Source organism: Mesoplodon mirus (assembly GCF_964341445.2).
Source record: "Mesoplodon mirus genome assembly, chromosome: 12".
Lineage (NCBI taxonomy): Eukaryota > Metazoa > Chordata > Mammalia > Artiodactyla > Ziphiidae > Mesoplodon > Mesoplodon mirus.
Genome location: NC_138988.1, coordinates 84,789,279 through 84,813,192, shown reverse-complemented (window position 1 = coordinate 84,813,192; position 23,914 = coordinate 84,789,279). Strand labels below are relative to the sequence as shown.

Here is a 23,914-nt window from a genome sequence, read left to right as displayed (position 1 = left end):
GATGTTTTGTGAGCAACCATAGGTATGAACCCAGAGTCCAAGATTAACAGCATTTCATATTCAAAATCTCTGGCTTGCATATCGGCTGAAATACAAATAATTTTGGAACGTGTTAGTGCTGGTTCCTATAACCACAGGACAAGGCTGGTCTCATTCATAGCTCCCTTCTCCTCTCTCAGCCATATCTGCTTCACAGAGTCCTACCCCTTCCCAGAAAGGAAGTCCTCGAGACCAGGAGATGACAGCTACACTTCTTACAGCAGGGTTCCAGGTGAGTTGTGCTCCTCACTGAAACCCCATAGCTCCATTAAGAACTTGCCCCATGTTCTTCTGCATAGAGACAGGTTGATCCTTGATTTTCCCCAAATAAATCTGGTGCATTTTCCTGTTCTTTCCTGCTAGCTATGCAGATCCCTTTACACAGTACGTTCCTATCTCTTGATCCACTCCAACCCTGGTGGATCTCTCTGACACTCTGGGTTTGAACTGTGGAACAGTCCCAGTCCCAGATGGGCATCTTGTTTTGTTTCAGACTTTGGAGAAGATTGAAGACATGGCTGTGTCCCTAATTCGAGAGGAATGGCTTCTTGATTCATCACAGAAGGATCTGAGTAGAGATAACAGGCCAGAGAATTACAGAAACATGTTCTCCCTGGGTAAGGAGAGCTCTGGTTATTATTATCATTTACAATTTTGTGTTTGTTTATGTGTACAGTAGCTTTGAGCTTTCTGAAAGACATAGTTGAGTTTAAACTCAGGATCCAACAGAAAGATAAAATATTGAGACTTCTGGAGTTCTAAAAGGAATTTTTGCAGCCACTATGGAAAACAGTATGGAGGTTCCTTAAAAAACTAAAAATAGAGTTACCATATGATCCAGCAATCCCACTCCTGGGTGTGTATCTGGAAAAGATAGAAGCTCTAATTCGAAAAGATACATGCACCCCAATGTTCATAGCGGCACTATTTACAATAGCCAAGACATGGAAGCAACCTAAGTGTCCACCAGCAGATGAATGGATAAAGAAGATGTGGTGTGTGTGTATATATGTATATATATCTCAATACAATGGAATATTACTCAGCCATAAAAAAAGAATGAAATAATGCCATTTGCAGCAACATGGATGGACCTAGAGATTATCATACTAAGTGAAGTAAGTCAGACAGAGAATCTAAAAAATAGTGGAATCTAAAATATAGTATGAATGAACTTATTTACAAAACAGAAATAGACTCACAGACACAGAAAACAAACTTATGGTTACCAAAGGGGAAGGTGGGGAGAGGGATAAATTAGGAGTATAGGATTAAGATACACCCTACCATATATAAAATTGATAAACAACAAGGATTTACTGTATAGCACAGCAACTATTATATTCAGTATCTTATAATAACCTATAATGGAAAAGAATTTTAAAAAAGAATAAAGATATATACACATATATATGTGTAACTGAATCACTTTACACCCGAAACTAACACGATATTGTAAACCAACTATACTTCAATTAAAAAAATAAACAGAAATAAAATAACCAGAAAAAATAAATAAATTTTAAAAAATAAAAGGGCACTTTTATCCTCTAATCTAGGACTTACCTTACAGTTTGTAACTGGGTATTGGTCTCTTTGCCAGTTGGAAATAGAATCTTTTAGTGCTCTCTGAGTTCACATAGATTCTCTCACTTAGACCTGTTGTGCTCCTCCCTTTTAATGATTGGGACTTTTTTCATTCCTTTTCCACTTATTAGGTCTTTTCGTAGTTCCATATTCCTTCCCACTCCCCAACTTCCACTTCTCCACAGTTGATCCCTTCTCTACTTTAGTCCTCCTTCCATCAACCCTATTTTTTGATGGCAGTTCTTCCCCAGTTGGTGTGTGGTACTTCTGTTTTACCCTGCTCCTTTCTCCCCATATTAACGAAGGCATTTCAAAGACAGATGGGAGCCTTGCATTTACTTGTAGCTGTTCCAAGTGTATTTTCCTTTCCCCCATCTTTGATTTCTTTCTCCTAACATAGAGAATAGGAAGTGACGTTGGCTTGATGTTTATTACATTTTTATTCCAGGTGGTGAGACCAGGAATGAGAACAGGGAATTAGCTTCAAAACAGGTAATATCTACTGGAATCCAACCACATGGAGAGACAGCTGCCAAATGCAACGGGGATGTTATCGGGGGTCTTGAGCATGGAGAAGCCCGAGACCTTCTGGGCACATTAGAGAGGCAGCGGGGAAATCCCACCCAAGAGAGACGACATAAATGTGATGAATGTGGGAAGAGCTTTGCTCAGAGTTCAGGTCTTGTTCGCCACTGGAGAATCCACACTGGGGAGAAACCCTATCAGTGTAATGTGTGTGGTAAAGCCTTCAGTTACAGGTCAGCCCTTCTTTCCCATCAGGATATCCACAACAAAGTAAAACGCTACCACTGTAAGGAGTGTGGTAAAGCCTTCAGTCAAAACACAGGCCTGATCCTGCACCAGAGGATCCATACTGGGGAGAAGCCGTATCAGTGCAATCAGTGTGGGAAGGCTTTCAGTCAGAGTGCGGGCCTTATTCTGCACCAGAGAATCCACAGTGGGGAGAGACCCTATGAATGTAATGAGTGTGGGAAAGCTTTCAGTCATAGCTCACACCTCATTGGACATCAGAGAATCCACACTGGGGAGAAGCCCTATGAGTGTGATGAGTGTGGGAAAACCTTCAGGCGGAGCTCACATCTTATTGGCCATCAGAGAAGCCACACTGGGGAGAAACCCTACAAATGCAATGAGTGTGGGAGGGCCTTCAGTCAAAAGTCAGGCCTTATTGAACATCAGAGAATCCACACTGGAGAAAGACCCTATAAATGTAAAGAATGTGGGAAAGCTTTCAATGGGAACACTGGCCTCATTCAGCATCTGAGAATTCACACAGGGGAGAAGCCCTATCAATGTAATGAGTGTGGGAAAGCCTTTATTCAGAGGTCAAGTCTCATTCGACATCAGAGAATCCACAGTGGAGAAAAATCTGAATCCACGGGAGTTTAGGAAAAAACTTTAGTCATAGATTGGGCATTATTCAACATTAGAGGAACCAAGTGCTAGTGAGAGGTCTTTCAGTGTAACAAAAAGGCAGAAAGTTCAGCATCATTACAACCTTATCTAGGGTCAGAATTGATAGTGGTGACAAAGTTAGAATAGCTCTTCAGTAGTTTGGGCCCAGTGCCTTGATGCAGGTTGATTAGCTTGACTATCTTGGGAGGTGTCTTATGGAGTGGAGCTCCCGATGGCCTAAGGTATCCTTTAGAAGCTTAAAATAGCATTAGAGCAAGTTGCTTGTCGTGGCTTGAGGCACTTAACTTTGTCTTTCTGGTGAGTAGCTATAGGTTTGAGAGAGGCTACTCCTCTAGTTCCTCTGCTTCTTCCCATCTGTGATCCCTTCTCCCATTTATTCCCCTAAAGGTGCACTTGTGCTCCTAATCTGATCTAAGAAGCTGCTTTAGAGTTTGAAGCAGCCTCTGTGTGAGACTTATATTTAGCTTTCTAAGATCCTAGTTCTAGGGAAATTTTTACAGACACCTCATGTATTTTGCTTAAGTGTGCATTTTATTTTATTCTAATGCTCCTGATAGTGGAAATCCATATTCCCATGCAAACTCAGAATGCTATATTTTTAACAGCACTCCAGCATTTTTCTTCATATATCACCTTCACTGACTCCACTGAGTCACTGAGCATCCATACGTATCCTTCACCACTCCCAGTCCCAGTACCTGTGTCAGCGAGGAAGTGGACGCATTAGTGATGGTTGTGGGAATGATGCAGAGAAAGAGGTGAGTGGAGACTCAGCCCCGCTGCTCTTGAGCTTGGATGGTTGTACCTTTTGGTGACTTCTGACTCTGCTTTCCACCTTCCCACTGTACACTGTGGTACAAATAGTTGTTTATACTATCCTCGTTAAGGCATCACATGGGAAAAAAAAGGAGACAGGTGCTTGAAGAAGACATAAAAATCCTTACAAAGAATGTATGCTCATCTCTTTTGGCCCATTACGGTACCACTCTCTCAGGGGTCTGCACAAACCCCCTGACTAGATGGTCTACACTCTTGTCTTTACCCTGGACCCACCTCCTTAGATGGCCTCAGCACCTCACTCATTCTTCATCTGTTTCTTGCCATATCTACAGCGGTAGTCAGTTGAATACTTCACCTCACAGTTCCTCATTCTTCTGAATTCTGGTGCATTCCATCTGTAATCCAGCAAAGACACAGTATTAAACTCATCATCACCAAGCACTATATTTCATCTTTGAAGCTTTCAGTATACCAGGGGATATTGTATGAAGTAATGAGGCTGGTTTAAGGTAGCACCTAGAACTTCCAGAAGAATCCAAATATGGGTTGTCCTTTAAATTGGGCAGCTCTAGCTATTCTAGTAGTGCTGCTATTCCAAGTGCTACCACCCCTCTAGATGTCTGAAACGTTCTCAAGATTCCCGTTTAATAGACCATACCAGAAACCTCTATTACTCTTGAATTTCATCTCATTTTTGACCATTTGATTACTCATTCGCCATATTTGGAATTGAATAACTTTTGGCTGTTTCCAAAATTGGCTGTCAGAATCGGAATTGATTCCATTAATCCTATCCAGAAGAAAATGATACACATTGTGATGAAAATTCCAAGAGAAATTATGAAATTTCACACTGTGACTATCATGAACAGGACAGCACTTTCTAATCATGTTGTTTTATGATTGATGTTTTCAAAAATCAGTCATAAAATCATGTGTCATAGAGGTCCACCTTTTGGATCATAAATTCCTTCCCTATAACATCCCTTCCCTACTCCAGTATGGCCCATATTGACCACTAATAACATCAAGGTTATCTACATCTATTTCATTGAACCATTGGTACCCACTTGTCATTTGTCATCCTGGTTTCCTTGGTTAACTTCTTCAAAACAATGCTTTTCAGTATCCATTATTTTCTTACCTTACCTCCTCCTTCCTCCCTCCTCCCTCCTCCCTCCTCCCTCTCCCTCTTTTTGGCCTATAGATTACCATTCCTAATTCCCTTGTACTTGAAATTACAATAAACCAGAAATAAATCTAGTTGTCTCTAGATCCTTGCTCTCCACTTTAGTTGTGCCTTATTGTCCTTAAGATACTAATTCTACCTGAGGCAAATGCTACCTGTGTACAGATATTACATAGGATGAGTACATTGTCAGAGGGAGGGTATGTGTGTGTGTGCATGTGCATGTATACACACACTCCTCCCATGTATTGATAGTTTAGGGGAACAGTTGTCTCCTATTCCAATGAAAGCTCTCAGCAGAGTACCATATTGAAATCACTGTAGATGTACCAGTTAACGTCTCTTTACTCAAGAGTAATGTGTAGCCAGACTTAAATCTCAGAATTACTAAGCATCTGGCAGAAATTTAAAGAAAATATGACCAGAAAGATTAGTATTATACTGGGATGCATGTGAGAAAAGAATATGACTTGAAAGAACGATATATACCAAGGCAGATTCAGCACATCTATAGAAATAGCCAAGTAGTATAAGACAGTAGAAAAAGGCTATTGTTTCTTTGGGGACATAAGTAGAAGCCCATTCTTGGTCTCCTGTTTTCACTCTTAGCTTTAGAATATTGTTGATCACTCTGTATGACCTTATTTTGCTCCTAACTATGAGTGACATGCACTGAGTTCCTTTATCCTGCATATTCTGTTTTTATGCTCTTAATCTGAAATGAACTATTCACCAGTACTTTCTTCTCCCATCCTCAGCTTTTCGTTTTAGGACCTGGTGTAATTGAGTGGTTCTTCCGTAACTGTTGCGATCCAGCATAGTCCTAGGAGAGACATCTTAGGTTTCAAAGATTTTCTCCATTGAGTAAGGTGGCAGTGCTAGAATGCAGTGATTGATTCCCATATGGGAACAGTTAGTTTTACTCTTGGTTCTGAGGCTCTAGATAATAATAGCTGACATTTATTGAGCACTCACTATGTGCCAAACCCAGTGTTACATATTTCTCATGCTTATGGTAGATATTATATACTCCACTGTATGGATGAGGAAACTGAGGCTTAGAGAGCTGAATGAGTTGATCAAGATCACAACTAGTAAGTGATAGAGCAGGGATTCTAACCTACATAGTCTGATTCTCAAGCCTGTGCTCCTGACAGCTGGTCTGCTGTGTCTCTAATGAACACCCTAACCCTGGCCAGCCATTTAAAAATCATGTATTCCTAGGTACTAAGGGAGGGAATGTGCAATATAGTGCAGATCTGTTACAGTTACTGGAAAATTGGTTGAAAATGTCATTTTGGTTTATAATTATATCATCTTTAAATGTTGATACTTTTGATGCTTTGTAGTACTAGAAAGCTAAATTCTGCAAGGAAAACATGTTTAAAGAAGTAAAACATGTTTAAAAACTGGGAGGACAGAGCTTCCCTGGTGGCGCAGTGGTTGAGAGTCCGCCTGCCGATGTAGGAGACACGGGTTCGTGCCCCGGTCCGGGAAGATCCCACATGCCGCAGAGCAGCTGGGCCCGTGAGCCATGGCCGCTGAGCCTGTGCGTCCGGAGCCTGTGCTCCGCAACGGGAGAGGCCACAACAGTGAGAGGCCCGCGTACCACCAAAAAAAAAAAAAAACCGGGTGGACAAAGCAGTAACTTAAGTACATTTCTTTCTAAACTGCCCCAGGGAAAGTAGCATTGTGGAGGGAAATGAAATATCCATGCCCTAGGCCAGGCAGATGGACAGTCAGGATGACACCAGTAAGTTCATCTACAGCATAAAATGTGTAAAAGCTTCAACTTTACTGTTCATTTCCAACTACCATTTTATTGTCCTGTCATTCATGGTTTTTCAAACATGTCATCCATTGTTAAACCCCGTTTTCTCATTAATCTATTCTTAAAACTTCTCCTTGTTGGCTTTTGTATTCCACTGAAATATCCTCAGAATCACCAGTGGATAAATATTAATGCCTTTTCTTAGTTCTTGTCCTTCTAGATCTATATTTCATGCTCGGGAATTTCCCCTGCATCTCAGGAATTCTCCTTTGACTTGTGGGATCCTTTTTGGTCAGTTTTCTTCACTTTTAGGTTTTCTTTGTTGGTCTTTTCTTCCTCTCCACTGAGAAAATCTCCATGTCTTAATCTTATTCACTACTTTTTCTATACTCCTATTTAACCATTGTGATTGTTTACACTTACCTTCTTATATTTGAGTAACCATATTTCCTGCCCTGTGGGTTGTCTCTCACAGGTACTATAGGTACCTGTGAACTTTTCCGCAGGTACCTATACAACTTGGTATTTGAAAACAGAACTCATCACTCTGTCCCAGCCCCTGTTTTCCTTTTAAATAGGCATCTTTGCTTAACATCTTTACCCTGAACAGACTCACTACCCTTCATATTTCTTATCCCAATCTTAGAGTGGTCTTTTAGTCTTTTCCTGGTCTCCATCGTTCACGTTCAAAATCTTGCTAAGTTGTACCAATTCTTAGTCAGTTTTCTCCTTGAGGCTGGACTTTTTTACGTTTCTGCCATCCCTTCATATCCTTCTCTGCAGATCCATATCATCTGAGGCCCAGGTTATTGTAATTCTTTCTTTTCGGTTTACTTGCTCCCAAGATCCCCACCTTGTATGCTTCCAAGATGGTCCTCCTCAAACTCCATTTTCATGATATCTCATTTTCACTCAAGAACACCCAACAAATAATTCCTATCAGAGCAATGATGTTCAAAGTTCTCCATTACCTTGCCCTCCATACTTAATCTGCCTCAGCTTCATTACTCTCTAGCATATTCACCTTGATTTATCATGGTTCAACTTCCTGTGACCTTCCACTGTTGTCTTATAAGCCATTGCCTCTGTGCCTTTCTCATGCTGTTCCTTTTGCTTAGATTTCTCTTTGGCCCCAGCCTATGTTCATTACTCCCTTCAAAGCCTAGCTTCCATTACATCTTCTGAATGAGCTCTCCCTGACGATTTCACCTCACACTGAGACCTCCCTTGTTCTGTGCTGCCTCAGCACTGATCCTTTGAGTTTGTACTATGGTCCATGCACTTACTAATATGTTGTTTTGTAATTATTTTCTAGCATTCTGTATTGTAGTTTCACATTTGTATTTATTTCCCAAGTTAAATTGTAAGCTCCTTGAGGGCAGGAATAATAACTTTTACATTTGTATCTTTGCACCCCTTAGTGCCTAGTACAGTGCTGAGCACATAGTAGGCGTTTAATAAATGCTTGTCGAATTATTGTGTGGATTATTTTTTTATATACAGAAATTTTTACACTGCTTTTGAGGATATATGTCTCTTCTTATTTTGTGCACAGACCCATTTCCATTGTACATCAATAACTGCCTATACCTAAGACTAAAGACCAAAATATTCAACTTTAGGAGGGTATGTGTGAACAGTTGAAATGTGAAGCTTTCTGTTTGTTTGGTCAGAGTTATTTATTGGTTAAGAAAGAAAATAGGAAACTCTAAAGATTAATGTTTATCATTGCAAACGTGCTTGAGAATAGGCTTTTGTATCTCAAGTTAGACCGGCGGTTATCAACTGGAGAAATCTGGCAACGTCTGGAGACAATTTCGGTTGTACCTTTAGTGGATGGCTGGGATACCACTGGCATCTAGTGTTAGAGACTGGAGATGTTGCTAAACATCCTGCGTGCACAGGACAACCCCCACAACAAAAGAGTTATCAAGCTCCGTATGTTTAATAGTGCCAAGGTTGAGAAACCCTGGTCTAGAAATATTTAAGGTAAATAGGAAAAAGAAGAGAGATGAAATACTAGATTTTTTTACAATTAGAAAAATTAGCTATGCCAAGCTTTATGTGAATCCTAAGTGTTTATATATTTTGTAGTTTGTATGATTACAAAAAGCCTTAGCGTTTGGAGTTTACAGCAACACCTGTATGTTTTAAGATTGCTTTCAGCATCAAATCTGCCTCCATCCTTTATACCAAGTGGAAGATGTTGTAGGAGTACAAGTCTAGTTTTAGCCTTCTGTATCTTGGTTCATTACATAAAATACAAGGTAAAACACTGGGGCCTATCTCTTTAGCAGGGGGCCTGCAACTTACCAAAGATTTAGCTTTGGGGACAAAACATGACCCTCGACAGTCCCTTGGACAGCCACTAGACAGGAATAACTGCCAACTTCCCAAGGAAACCCCAAGCCAGAACGTTGTCAAAGTTTGCCAAGTATCAAAACACATTCCCACTTAGAAAGTTTTTAACATACTCTGTTAATCCTACTTAAGAAACACATGTAGGGGGAAATATTAGTAGGAAATTTAGTCAATTAGGAAATTGAGTAGTGTAAAAGAAGACTTTTTAAAAACTAGTCTCCTTTTGTAACTCAATGGTACTTCCTTCAACAGGTTTAAAAGTAACAATACCAGAGTTAGAAAAATCAGTTTACGTAATACAGCAAAGAAATAACTGTTGATCTGTTGTGTTTACTCATACAGTCTATAGAATGCTAGGTTTGGAAGTGACTTTTGAGATCATTTTCCAGCCCGTTATTCTGTAAATGAAGGTCCAGAGAGGTCATGTGGCTTGCACCAGGTCACCCATTAAGTTAGTGGTACAGATGAAAATAGAATCCAGGTTTCCTGAGGCTTTGCCTATTTCTTTTTTGGCTAGTCACGACCCTTGTTGTTTTATGTTCTTGATTCATACTGTGCCATGGGATGTATTCATACTTACTGCCTCTACTTGTAGTGTTTCATTTTAGGAATTCCTTTTGTCAGCTTGTATGTCCAAACGAGTATACTGACTGGTGTCTTGAGTTAAATTCTTTAATAAACGACTGAGTAGTCCAAGGGATTTTGCAGTACCGCCGCCCTTTTGAAAGTCCTGCCTTCTCAGGTCTGGTTCCTAATCTTGGAGAAAGCACATAGGATGTGCAGCATTGGCTTCAGAATACTAATAATGAAGACCAGAGCTCTTAGGGACCTGTGTGTCAGTTTTAGGAATCCTGTAGGGCCCACACTGGAGATGTTGCCCTTTCCCAGCTGCAGTGTCTTTAAATTCCAATATTCAAGGGTGATCCTACCCTGGGTAAAATCAGGAAGCAAAAAATCACCTTCGTGACGGGTGACGCAGGAATTCGGAGTCTTTCAACGACTCGGGCAGAAAAGTTCCCATAAATAACAGTATGGACCAGACCCCACAACTGCCTGCCTGGGTACAAGCTAGGCCCCGCCCCGGAAGTGCTGAGAGGGACTTCCGCTCGCGGGGAGCTCTTGGAGCAGGTTGCTGCTCGGGCGTTTGGGCGGTGGCGTGGTGGGCGTTGCTCAGCTGCAACCCCCCAGATTCCCTTTCCTTGGTCGGGCTGGGGTGGAACGTTGGCATGAGCCCCGAGAGGCAGTCCTGGGACGGTGGGCACTAAGCCCAGATGCAACCTCCCAGGGAAGGGTTTTTCTCGTGATTTAGTGCTGCTGGAGTCCACATTTGGACTACTTTTCTCGGGATTATAACCCCTATCTTTCCTGAGGTCTTCAGAGATTTATTGAGTCACATTAACAACGTGTACCCCTGGTACATTTGGAATCAATGCCCACCAGACCCCTCAGCTTGCCATTCCAAACAAAAGGGAGAAACTGCAAATGATTGGAAGTATTAGGAGCTCTAAATTTAGGAGAGGTTTCCTCTTCCACATCTGCGTTTCGTGCCCATACTTCCTTTAGAATGCAGAATACATCTCTGTATTTCAGCTTGGCAATAAATAATCGCCCTTCCCCTTTAGCAGTAACTTTTCTGTCCACACGTGTGCAGACCCGCCTACCAGCAACGGCGGTGCTGTTCTCTCCCGATGCACGTCTCCAGGCCCTCTCCCAGTAGTGCTCCGAGGCAATGGCAAGGAGATTCCTGTGGCACAGGGCCACGCCTGCTAATCCCAGTTTGTGATCTGACAGCCCTTCTTTGCAAGTTAGCCCCTTATTTGACATGGCTTTCTTTCTTTTTCTTTCTTTTTCTTTTTTTTTTTTTTCTCCCATTACCCTCAGTAATTAGTGTAACAGCTGTGGCAATCTGCTTTTTCTTTGAGTAAATTAATGTTTCTTTTACAGAAGTATTCCGGAACAGGGAGGCCCTCAAGAGGAATCTTACTGAATTGCAGACTCTCCAATTAACAGGAAAGCTGCATGTATGCATTTTTAGAAGAGCTGCTTTCGCTGGTTCCAAGGATTCTGTTACTGGAAAACTGCTCTGAGCTGGCTCCAGCAGCTCGGTTGACAATGGCTGAGTCCAGTTCCTGACTATTCTGATGAGGAATGCCAGGTCTCGGAATGGGAGTGGCATTGGGGGGAGAGGTGAGAGGGTCTTTGGGAAAGTGGCTAAGCTGGAGGACCTCAAGAGGGAATAGGATGAACCTAGACAAGAGGGCAGCAAAGGAGAGGTATTATCAAGTCATCTTAAAACTTTCAGCCTCTTAGTGATGATTCTTCTCTTTTTTTCCTACGTTTTATGTATGCAAGTCTAAAGTCAGACTGATAGTAGCCAAATAACTTAATCTCTGTGCTTCCATTTCCTCGTCTGTAAATGAGGATGATAAAAGCAAATGCCTTTTACATTACATGAACATTACCTGGTACATAAGAAGTGCTATCTAGATATTTGTTGTAATTATTTCTTCCTCTCCTTACCTTCCTGGGACTTGGCCTGCTCTGCTGATTTATTTGTTTATACAGTGATTCCCTCATAATTTCACGTGTTTAATTTTTTCTAGGTCCCATTTCTTGCACACAGTCAAGAAGTGATCTATTAATAAATGTCAGCTCTGGCAGCAGAAGGAGAACCACTGTCTCTGCGGCTCCAAGCCAGGAATACACTATTGAAATATTAATTACAGGGACCCTTCTCCCTACAGGAGAGTTGTTAAGTGTTAAACTTTGACATTCTGTAGTTTTCTGAAGGTTCTGGATGTAAGGGACCTGAGGACACTTTTTTTCTTTTTTCTTAAACTTCTGCTTAATGAGATCAGCATAACTGTATGGTTATGAATGCTCAGCAATCTGGTTAAGTTCAAAATGAGGATGGAACAATAGGGAATCCAGCTCAGCTCTGCCAATTCCATGATTTTTATTATTCAGAAGTTCCCCGTTTGCTGTCTGTTGTCTGAGCTATAAGTTGTAAGTATATTTTCCATTTTTTATTTGTTTTTCACTCTCCTTAAGTGGTTTTTTTTTTTTTATTTTACCTTGCCGGAGTATGGATTTTTTGCGGGGTCAAATTTATCAATCTTTTCATTTATGACCTCTGGATTTTGGTTCGTAATTAGAAAGAAAGGGCTTCCTACTCTGAAGTTATAAAAGACTTCTCCCATGTTTTCCTCTGGCACTTGTATGGTTTCATTTATAACATTTACAACTTCTATTTATTTGAAATATTTACCAGTGTACAGAGTGAGGTCGGAATCCAGTTTAATATTTTTCCAGATGATTACCCAGTTCTCCGCATACATTTATTGAAAAGTCTATTCATCTTTTTCTACTGATTGGCTACCTTTATTATATGCTAGATTTCTGCCTGTGATTGCATCTATTTCTGGACCTTCTAGTCTGAATCATTTGTTTATCTCCTTCACCAGTGCCACACTGTTTAATTATTGAGGCTTTATAATATGTTTAAAATTCTTTAGGACAAGTGCCCCTTCATTGCCCTTCTTTTTCAGTTTTCGCAGGCGGAGTCTTGCTTGTTTAGTTTTCTATGTGAACTTTAAAATCTACTTATTAAAAAGTTCGTATTTTTTTGGAATAGTGTTAACTTTACAAATTAATATAGGGATTACTTTCTAAGACCTAAGCCTTGTGATACCATTCGCTGGTTCTGCTGGGAGGCAAATGGAAGGAGATGGGACTGTAACAGATCTAGGTTCAAATTCCACCTCGGCACTTTTATTAGTTGTCCAACCTCAGAAAACTTATCTGCTTCTTAGATTTCTTATATACAAGAGGGTGACTGTAACGTCTGCCCTGCAGGATTAAAGGAGCTAAAAAGCCTAAAATGCCTTTTTCTATGTAAATAGAATCCTTTCCACTCTTGCTCCTTTCAGGTCCTCAGCTCATGAACCACTGAGAGGGAAGCCTCCAGGATCCCAGAGCGGACCACCAGGTGCCTGGGGCGGGGTTCCGCGGAAGTCGACCTCTCCGAGCCAGTGCGGGCGTCAGACGACCTGTCTGTTCATCAAATCACGGTTTTCCAGGTGAGACCTCTCGCGTCTTTCTCCTTGGGTTTGGAGTGAGCTGTAGGGCGAAGAGTAGCAGAGAGGGTTACTACGCGCCGCACCTCGTTGCCTCACACCTGCCCCTCTACCTTGCGCCCCGACCCTTTCCTTCCCCTCACCCTGCCACTCCTTCCCTTTCCCCGCCTTCTTTGCACACTCCTCCCTTCTCTTTTACTATCTTTTCCTTTCTCTCTTCCCACGGCTTCTTTTTCTGTCCTTTCCCTCCTCCCTCTCCTCTAGGCCGTTGCCACACTGGCATTGCCGACTCCCCCAGAGACCCCCGAGTTCCCCAACAGCGTTTGGGAGGCTCGGAGGACTGACAATCGCTGGAGTGACCCTCCTGGCTTTTCTGGCGGGGCCGATTTCCAGGCGGGTGTGGGGAGGTGGAGGAGACTTTCTTTTCTCTTGGCCGTGTGCCCTCAGCTCTCCTTTGTTCTGATAACCTTAGTAGCTGACGGACACTTGGCAATTTTATTTAGATGTTCTTGGAATACTTTCATTTTGCCTCAAAGGAAAAAATCACCCTATTCAGTTTAGCTGAATGCTCTACTCACGGAAACTCTTTTCTTTTGGTATCTATATTGCATTCCCCTCTGCCTCCAACCTTTTTCTTCTGTTTAAATGATGAAAGCAAATGTCCCTCTTTCTTCTTGATAGCTTTTCTTTGGAATTAAAAATCTTAAGGTATCTGATAACACCTCAGAAAGGTAACTTTATACATATTTGTAGCCTTAAGATAATTTATCCAGAAAAAATACCGTATTTATTATCCTTTGTAGTTGCCTAAAGTCAATATCAGCAGTTTGGGGCTGTGAGGGGAATATATTAGGGAAAAGAAGGCACATTGAGGCAGCCACAGGAAAGGCTAATTCAAGTGTGAGCAAGCTACAGACCAGAAGGGGTTTGGGTAGGACTAGGAGTTCTCTGTGTTTTGCTAAGGGCAAAGCGACTTGCACCACAGGCTTCCATGGTAGCCATGTTTCTGGACTCTGGGCAAGGGTTCATTTGCATGTGACCCGTGCACTGAGTTAGCCTTTTTCAGTGTTGCCAAGGAGCTACTGTTCAGAGAAACATGATAGAACAGCATCACTTAGAAATGGTACAGTTCCTAAGCCATGGAGGGTATAGTGTCCATATGAAAGTAAACCTGTGACTGATTTGTGGGACTCGAAACTGGATTAAGGAAATCAGAGGCTTAAACAGTACATGTTTGTAAAAAGAAATATTGGAAAGACACAAGAAGCTAATAAAATTGATTGCCTATGGAGGTGGCAAACTGAGGGGGGATCAGGGTGGGAACAAGTCTTCCTATTATATATCTTTTGAGACCATTTTGACTTTTGAATTGTATATTACCTATTCAAAAACATAGACAAATTTTTCAATAAAATTTTTTGAATAGTTTCTGATCTCTGGGCATTTTAGATTAGCAGAAAAATTGTGAAGATAGTACAGAGAGTTCTTATATCCCCCCACACACCCAGTTTCCTCTTCTTTTTTTTTTTTTTTGGCTGTGCCACGTGGCATGTAAAATCGTAGTTTCCCAACCAGGGATCAAACCTGTGCCCACTGCATTGAAAGCATGGATTCTTAACCACTGGATCACCAAGGAAGTCCCCAGTTTCCCCTGTTATTAACATCTTACATTATATAGAATACTTATCACAACCATTGCCTATTATTATTAAAGTCCATACTTTATTCACGCTTCCTTAATTTTTACCTAATGTTCTTTTTTCTAGTCCAGGATCCCATCCAGCATACCATATTACATTTAATTGTCATGTCTCCATAGGCTCCTCTCGGCTGTGACAGTTTCTCAGACTTTCCTTGTTTTTGATGACTTTGACAGTTTTGAGGAGTACTTTCAGGTTTTTTGTAGAATGTTACTCAATTGAAATTTGACTGATGTTTTTCTCATTATCATGCTGAGGTTAGAGGTTTGGAGGTGTTGACTTATCACTATTGAGACATAAAACAATTTGTAAGATGAAAAAAGGCAGAGGTGTAATTTGAGTTTGAAGCAAAAGTTTTATTAAGTTTGGAGATAGAATTGAGTTTGTTCCCAGGGGATAAGAGAGTGGGAGCAATCCAACAAGTTATCCACACATTGGTCTGAATTATAAAGATGGAGTGGACCCTTCTTTGGAGAGATAAAGGGTCTGTTCTGTCACAGTTCCAGAGAAGACAAAGCACCCCTGTTGCTAAGATACTGTCTGTTATAGCAACATCAGCTGCAGCAATAGTAGAGATAGCAGTAGACAGAGCTTCTTTTATCTCCATATCTCTCTTCCAACCCAAATAGTGTGGACTTGTGTGAGTAGTAAAACACAACGATGATATTATTGTCATTTTTCCCAAACTAATTCATTATCAGTTGAATTTCTGGTTTTTTGCCTTCTCTATTCCTGTGCTCCTTCATCTGCTCTGCTATCTGCAAATCTCTGCAACTCCTGTCTTGTTTCCCAATTTAATTAAATATGATAAAAGTCTTAAGTAGAAACTATCTATTATTTTCTATACTCACTTATATCCCAGATTTTGTGCTTTAAATACCTTTATAAAGAGTAGACTTAGGGCTTCCCTGGTGGCGCAGTGGTTGAAAGTCCACCTACCGATGCAGGGGATGTGGGTTCGTGCCCTGGTCCGGGAAGATCCCACATGCCGCGGAGCGGCTAGATCCGTGAGCCATGGCCGCTGAGCCTGCGCGTCCGGAGCCTGTGCTCTGCAACGGGAGAGGCCACAACAGTGAGAGGCCCATTTACCACAAAAAAAAAAAAAAAAAAAAGAGTAGACTTAAATAGTTATTTGAGTCAGGTGTTCATTCCAATAGTTTTGTGGTGGTACAAACTGAAGAAAAACATTTGATCTGGCCACCGTGTGATCGGTATGTCCTGGGTTTGTGGAACATGTTTGAGAGTCCTAGTTTAGTCTTTATTACATCATATTGCTTTAGCATCAGGGAATAAATTACATTTGAAAGGTCTGTTTATTTCAGGAATCAAGGCCAAAGGTATGAACAAGGTGTCAATTCTGAAGGGAAGATTTTTGTAAGGATGGACCCACACCTGAAGGTCCCCAGCATATATGATAGGGATACTTTACAGATTCCTGAGAATGAAAAAGCTTTTCAGTATGAGGACCAGTTAGAAAGGCATGAGGACAAGCCTGAAGAAGAAAGATGGTATAAATGCAGTGAGTGTGGAAAGAAGTTTGCCCAGAGCTCAAGCCTTGTTCGACATTGGAGAATCCACACCGGAGAGAAACCCTATGAGTGTGATCACTGTGGAAAAGCCTTCAATGCGTGCTCAACCCTCACTGTGCATGAAAGAATCCACACTGGTGAGAAACCCTATACTTGTAATGAGTGTAGGAAAGCATTCAGTGTGAGGGCGCACCTGATTATACATCAGAGAATCCACAATGGAGAGAAACCCTATGAATGTAATGAATGTGGCAGAGCATTTAATGTGAGCTCAGACCTCATCAAACATCAGAGAATCCACTCTAGTGAGAAACCTTATGAGTGTGATGAGTGTAGGAAAGCCTTCAGCGTGAGCTCAGACCTCATCAAACATCAGAGAATCCACACAGGAGAGAAGCCGTATGAGTGTAAGGAGTGTGGGAAGGCCTTCTATGTGAACTCAGCCCTTATTAATCACCAGAGGATTCATTCTGGAGAAAAGCCCTATAAGTGTGGAGAATGCAGGAAAGCATTCAGCCAGATCTCAACTCTTATTCTTCATCAGAGAATCCATACTGGAGAGAAACCATACGAGTGTGACGAGTGTGGGAAAGCATTCCGTGGGAGCTCTAATCTTACTAAACACCAGAAAATACATGCCAAAGGAAAGTGTCATCAGTGACTTACATGGTGAAGATATTACAAAGGCCCTTTTTTTTAATATCAGAAGTTGTCACCAAAGGAAGTGTATGGTAAAAGTTAATGTTTTAATTGACACTTCGTTTCTTGGAATATCGAAGATGTGAGAAGTCAGTGAAAAAGGACTCCATCATCGTAATGATTGACTTAAGTCTCTAAGATCACATCTACTTCTGAGAATGCAGTTTTACAACTCATCAGGTAAATTATACCATAATGTAGTTTGTTATGGTTTAGTAAGAGCAAACTTCAGTATTTCAAACATGATTTTTCCTTTTCTTATGTGCAAGCCTTTTGTTTTTGTTGTTGCTACCAGTATTATAGGTGAAACATTAAATTTTGAAATTGGAAGTAATGTTGGTTGGTGAGACAGGGACTACATGTCCTCATTGAATCTGCAAATAACTAACCTATTGGTCTTGATTTCTTTGGCTTTGATGTACTACTATGCTCTTAGAGATGGTTAGATGAGTTAGTGACCTCATGGCGGAAGGCATACTCTCTCTTTTTGGCTAGGAATCCCAACTGATAATTCTTCAAGGTTATTCTTTTTTTATTTTTTTGACCATGCCATGCGGCTTGCAGGATCTTAGTTCCCCAACCAGGGATCAAACTCAGGCCCTCTGCAGTTAAGGGGCTGAGTCCTAACCACTGAACAGCTAGGGAATTCCCTCTTCAAGGTTATTCTTGCTTAATTACAGCCCCAGGCCTGGCTAAGACTCTGCACTCCCAACGCAGGGGGCCCAGGTTCAACCCCTGGTCAGGGAACTAGATCCCACATGCCGCAACTAAGAGTTTGAATGCCCAACTAAAGATCCCACATGCTGCAACGAAGATCCCATGTGCTGAAGCCAAGACCCAGCGCAGCCAAATAAATACATAAAAATAAATAAATTAATTTTTTTAAAAGGTTAATTATAAGCCCCAGGCCTTTTGGACTTAATAATCCAATAAACCCCAGAACTTAACTGAGCTTCCTAAACCAAAAACCTCTCAGAGTGTCAGGTACTTCCGACCCTTGCATTTAGTGTTTCTCAAAGTGTGATGTGGCATATGCAAAGACTCAGAGGTATGAGAATGGAACAAGCTTGGGGAACTGTTGTTGAGTTGGGGTTGGCATTAGTCTTAGGATGGCTTTCAACGATCTGTTTGAGAATAGAGATGCAGACACAGAGAACAGAGGTGTAGACACGGGGGTGGGGGGGATGAATTTGGAGATTGGGATTGACATATGTGCACTGCCATGGTGTAAAACATAGCTAGTGGGAACCTGCTGTATAGTGCAGGGAGCTCAGCTTGGTGCTCTGTGGTGACCCAGATGGGTGGGATGGGCTGGGGGTGGGAGGGAGGGGATATATGTACACGTGTAGCTGATTCACTTTGTTGTACAGCAGAAACTAACCCAACATTGTAAAGCAACTATACTCCAATAAAAAAAAAAAAAAGATCTATTTGAGTGACTATGTGAAACTCGATATCTGTAATCAACCAGGAGAGCTCAGATTTGGGAGGTGGTAGAAAGTTAATGAATTCAGTTAGAGAAATGTCTTTGTTATATCTGTGGAAATCCCAGTAGAGCTGTTCACCAGACTATAGCCTAACTTCCTAACTACCCCCAGGCCTAAAACTCAGACTCTGTATTCTCTGCACATATGAAACTCAAAGGAAATCTGGACTTTAAAATTACTTTGTTATTATTTTTCTATTTTAGTAGTGATTTCTTACTCCTGGGTAATGGGCCTGAAATCCTTTTGATCCCTGAAACTTAGTAATTCGAGGTTCCAGGTGAGCACTAAATTGATAGAAATTGCAGATTGCTTTGGTCCACACTGTGGACAAGTAGGAGGGAACACTCTGTGGGAAGTTGAAGTGGTATTCACTTTAGAGTAAGACTCTGTGTTGCAAAGGATGCACAGTTTCCCTGAATTCTCATCAGCAATTCAAGCAAGTCAGCTATAAGACACACTGGATTCCAGGCAGCTCTAAGCTAACTTGTGCCCTCCAACACTGAGGTCACAGACGCATGTTAAAAAGCACATCATGAAGTCTCTGTTATTGAGATGGTGCTTACCACACTACTCAGGTAACTTTAGGCCTGGACATGGGGCCTGAAGGCGGAGAAGGTCATGGTTCTGCAGCTCAAATTGAGGAGATAGGACCTCACTCAAGGCATGAGGCATGTTAGAGAAAGTGAGGCACGTACTTACAGGCAGTGAAGGGCCTCAAAGTAGCATCAGGAAGTTGACTTTGCTGTGCTGGGTTGAAGGTGTTAATTCTTTGCCCTACTTTTTCCTGCCTTTGGCAATTGAAGGACACTGTGGTTTCCCCCTGCTCTGCTCTGGAGAGACTTCCCTGTCACCCCCTGTCTATGTTGTTATCACCATTGTTTTCAGTACTTACCTCTTTGGGCCCAGCTGTCTTGGTTTGTTCATAGGATGGTGGTTTGCAGACAGAGTCGTCTGGGTGGAGCACACCCTTCCAGGATCAGCACTGAAGTGATGCCAAATCCCACCCAGACCAGCACAACTGTGATTCCTAAGCAGTAAGTGGTGAGTATTCTGAAAACTTTGAAGGAACAGATGTTCTGGAAGAAGAAATTTCATTTACTGAAGAATTGAGTGTTAGGATATCAGGATATATGTAACATGGTTATTCCTTATAAGCTCAAATTAAGGTATTAATGATTATCTATTTTAGGTTGGGCCTTGTGTCAGGTACTAGGAATACAAAGATAAATGAAAAAAGCACCCTACTCTCCAGAGGCTTACAGTCTATTTGCGGACAGGGAGAAAGGAGTAGATAGGAAATAATAATTACAGTGATAAAGCCATTGGATTTATACTGAATGCTTTGCATTGTAAGTGTAACGTACTTATGAGAAGGTTGGAAAAGCTTTGAAGAAGGATGAAATCTTGAAGAAAGAATGAGTTCTTCAGCCACATGAAAAGGAATGAAGGAAGGTACAGTGGGAATAACGTGAAAATCATGGTGCATCTGGGGGAGGAGAGGGAAGTTTTCAATGTGTATGATTTTCAGACCTGATCATAGGCAGTTACAAAGGCTTTATCCCTCATGGGTGTAAAGCTACCCTCCTGCACAAGGCTTTGAGGCACAGCCAGCGCATGCAGTCTCTGAAGGGAGTTGCAGTCAAATACTCAGACTGCCTGGCCAGCCATGCTTTTAGGCATATCTGTACTCTTAGCCCAGGCACCTCCTTTTGGGGCCCTTTTTACTGGGGGTCTTGCCCGAGTAACTCTTCAAGATTCTCTCACCCCAATAAGGCATGACACTTTTCTCCACTCTGGCTCAGTACTAGTACTTTTACACTCCTAGCCTTTCCCCTCTTTCTTCCCCTGGCCTCCAGGTCCAGAAAATGACTGGAGCCTTTTGTTTGGTGCTGCCTTGGCAGTGACAGTCCACACACCTGTGCTGATTCACCTGATCCCTGCCTGGCACTGTTGCATGGGTAAGAATAAAACACTGCAGGAGCCAGCACTTTTTTGTTGTTGGGCCTCTTGCTAATGCTATTGCAGTAAGTGATTAAAGGCTTGGCTGTTACTTTCATTTTTGCCTGTGTTAACTGACTAATGCAACACATTCTCACCACTCTAGGATCCAGGCTAGAAGAATACTCCTACCTTGAATATGCTGCTGTTATGGCAAAAGAAAAACAGTGGTAGAACCACATTATGGCTTTTAAAGCATCTATTCAGGAGGAGCATATGTCATTTCCACTTATGTTTCGTTAGTCAAAGCAATTCAAATCACCAAGCTTACTATCCATAGGGTGGAGAAAAATAAAGCTTACAAAGAGGACAGTGGATAACTAAAAAAAGTAATATAATTTACCATTGATATAGTGGAGCTACCATATTGGCCAATATTTTTGGAATGCTTGCTATGCTAGGGCTTTTTCTGAGTACCTTACATGTGTATTTTTCTCAATAAAAAATAATGAAATGAGATACATACTACTATATTCCCATTTTACAGCTAAAAATATTGAGGAACAGAGGCAGCTAGGAAACGGTAGAGCCAGGAATTGAAACCAGAAGTTCAACTTGACAATGTTTTCTCTTAACCACTATGCTATATTATGAAAGTTTTGATCTGAAGGTTGTTCACGCAACACAGCGGGCCAGTGTGTTATGCTGGTAAAAACTTTAAAGGTGAAATTCAAGAGCCCTTGGTCTCAACCTATCTTTACCTCTAAGTAATCCTGTTACCTAGGCTAATGCCACCTAGCTGGGCCTCAGTTTTACATCCTTAAAGATAAGGAGACAGGCTAGATATTCTCTGATACACCTTACAGCTTTGAGGTTTTTATCATCTCACCAAATAGATAGTAAAATGCTTTGTTATGTGATGACCTCTTCTTTAATCTGCTACTTTATATATTGTTATGTTCACTGGAGCTCTTGCACAAATGAGTCTCCTCACCAGTCCCTTCTTTCTATTTTACTTCTCTTGATTTACATTAGTGATGATACTAATAATGAGTAGCTTCCATCTATTTAGACCTATTCTGTTCCTTGTACTTTTTCAGGCTCCTTAGGGTAAATTATTTCATTTAAAAGTATGGATGCTATATTTAGAAAAGAAGCAAAGGTGAAAAAAAATGCTCTAAACATCCCTTTTGAGAACTTAAAGCACAGGAAAATAAACCCAAGAAAGCAGAAGGAAGAAATTACTAAAGATAAGAGCAGAAATTAATGGAGAAGCAAGTATGTATTCTTACTTAGAACTTTCACACATAAAGAGTTGTGTTTTATGTAGTTTCTCTCTGTAGGCTACTCTCATGTATGTTACATTTGACTCCCTCTTTCTGCCTCAGGGGAAAAGATGCTAATTTCATGATCAACCTGTTCTTTCAGATGGTGACTCCTGGCCTTAAATAAGGAGTCTTTTTCAAAGCAGAATTTTCCAGAAGAAGTCTAACACACAAGGGAGATGTTCAGAAGACTAAATGGGAACATCAGCAGGGGCTCCACACTGGACAAGTTCATGGACTTCTGAATAATTTACCCAGGTGGGAGAGGAGCCCCTTTGAGGACGCACAACTTACATTGCCTCAAACCATGGAGAATATCACTCCGATAAAGAGGCCTAAGATACCTGGGAGAATTCACCCTGAAGTTCAGTCCTGTCGATGCTGTGGGCGTGGGAAATTCTCCATTCAGCTTGTGCACAATTTCCAACTTCAACTGTAATAAAAGAAGCAGCCACTCGTAAAGTGAGTGGAAGTCACTAAACCAAAAATATCCCTCCCTCGTAAGACAAACCCTGGTACACCAGCAGTCCTGACCAAGCACCAGCACATCCAAACTTAAAGCCCTATAGATCCTCAACCAGGAATGACCTTCAATGTAATACCAAGTCTCAATAAACAACAGAGGAGCCATCCTGAAAAGAGTTTCATGAGAATAAAGAATGCGGCAAAACCTTCAGACACTGGAGTGATCTTAGCCATCAGAGAACCCTTGGGGATATCTTCAGTGTCAGAAGCCTTCTCTGTGAGGTCAAGTCTCATTGAACATAAGCAAATTCATTTTGGACAGGAACCTTATCTATGTCACGAATGTGGCAAAGCCTTTAAGTTCTCTGATAGCCTTGCTAAACATCAGAGAATCGACACTGAAGAGAAAACTTACTGGTGTAAAGAGTATAATACTGTAGGATTCATTGTGTTTCGAGTCTGGTCACCCGCCAAAGAACCCACGATGGAAAGCACCATTATGAATGTAGTGAGTGGGGGAAGGCCTTCGTTTGGAAGCCAGCACTTAATTACCAGAAAACCCATGCTAGAGAGAAAATCCATAAATATTAAAATGTGGGAAGGCCTTCACTTAAAAGCTCAATCTTATACATTGGAAAATCCATACTGGAACAAAACCCTATGTATGTATGACCACTGTGGGGACGCTTTCAGCGTTAGCTCAACTCTTAAAGTGTAGCAAAGATTCCTTGTGGGGAAAAGCTCTTAAAGTGCAGCAAAGATTCCTTGTGTAGGAAAGCCTTCAGTCAAAGTTCATATCTTATCAGAAATTCCCTGGCAGTCCAGTAGGACTCCACACTTTAACTGCCCCCACCCCATAAAAAAGAAAGAAAAAAAAAGTTCAGATCTTATCAAACTTCAGGGTCCACACTGGAGAGAAGCCTTATGACTGGGACAGGTGTGGGAAAATCTCTTGAACTCATCTTTTACTAAACATCAGAGGATACACAACAAAAATGAACCTCAATAGTCAAATATGTGGTAGAGGTATAACAGAACTTTCCAACATCAAATGTCACCACTAAGAAAAAACCCAATTGCAAAAAATCACTTTAACTGGCATTATTTTATGCAGTTAGACAAGTATTACCAGAGAGACTTTGTCAGGTCACTTTGGGCAAAGCTGAATTAAAACAGATGCCTGTGACAGATCTCAGTGGATATTTAACTGTCTTTGGCACAGTTAGCTTTTCATTTTCTACAGTAAATGTAGAGAGAGTAGGGGGATGTCTTTAACCACAACCTTGGATAATCCAAATATTATTTATTACATTTATTTTTTGTTTGGAATTCATGATGCTAATTAAATACTTTTTCTAAGAATGATTTTGACATTGATTCCTGGGACGCAACGGGTATACACTTCTACCAGACTTACTCCCTTTTACTTTTTTTTTTTTTTTAAGATGTTGGGGGTAGGAGTTTATTAATTTATTTATTTATTTTTGCTGTGTTGGGTCTTCGTTTCTGTGGGAGGGCTTTCTCTAGTTGT

At 41.2% G+C, this 23,914-nt stretch overlaps 2 protein-coding genes across 4 annotated transcripts in view; both read left to right on the top strand.

Annotated features, from left to right (window-relative positions):
- ZKSCAN8 (zinc finger with KRAB and SCAN domains 8) overlaps positions 1-8,280 on the top strand; it is an 18,782-nt gene extending 10,502 nt beyond the window's left edge. Inside the window, exons 4-6 of the mRNA XM_082638446.1 lie at positions 180-271; positions 533-656; positions 2,075-8,280. Of these exons, the coding sequence (XP_082494572.1) occupies positions 180-271; positions 533-656; positions 2,075-3,036 (1,178 nt within the window). The 3' untranslated portion in view covers positions 3,037-8,280. The remainder of the gene's footprint in view (positions 1-179; positions 272-532; positions 657-2,074) is intronic.
- Positions 3,733-23,914, top strand: LOC309813496 (uncharacterized protein). Of its 3 annotated transcripts, XM_082638454.1 has the most exons (8): positions 3,733-3,821; positions 11,109-11,319; positions 13,094-13,243; positions 16,263-17,348; positions 19,582-19,696; positions 20,512-20,613; positions 21,694-21,871; positions 22,022-23,914. In XM_082638454.1, the coding sequence occupies exons 2-4, from the start codon at positions 11,306-11,308 to the stop codon at positions 17,128-17,130; spliced, it is 1,032 nt and encodes a 343-aa protein (XP_082494580.1). In that variant the 5' UTR covers positions 3,733-3,821; positions 11,109-11,305; the 3' UTR covers positions 17,131-17,348; positions 19,582-19,696; positions 20,512-20,613; positions 21,694-21,871; positions 22,022-23,914. The 3 variants fall into 3 exon arrangements, with proteins under 3 accessions (XP_082494580.1, XP_082494579.1, XP_082494578.1); XM_082638453.1 differs by lacking the exon at positions 21,694-21,871; XM_082638452.1 differs by lacking the exons at positions 20,512-20,613; positions 21,694-21,871.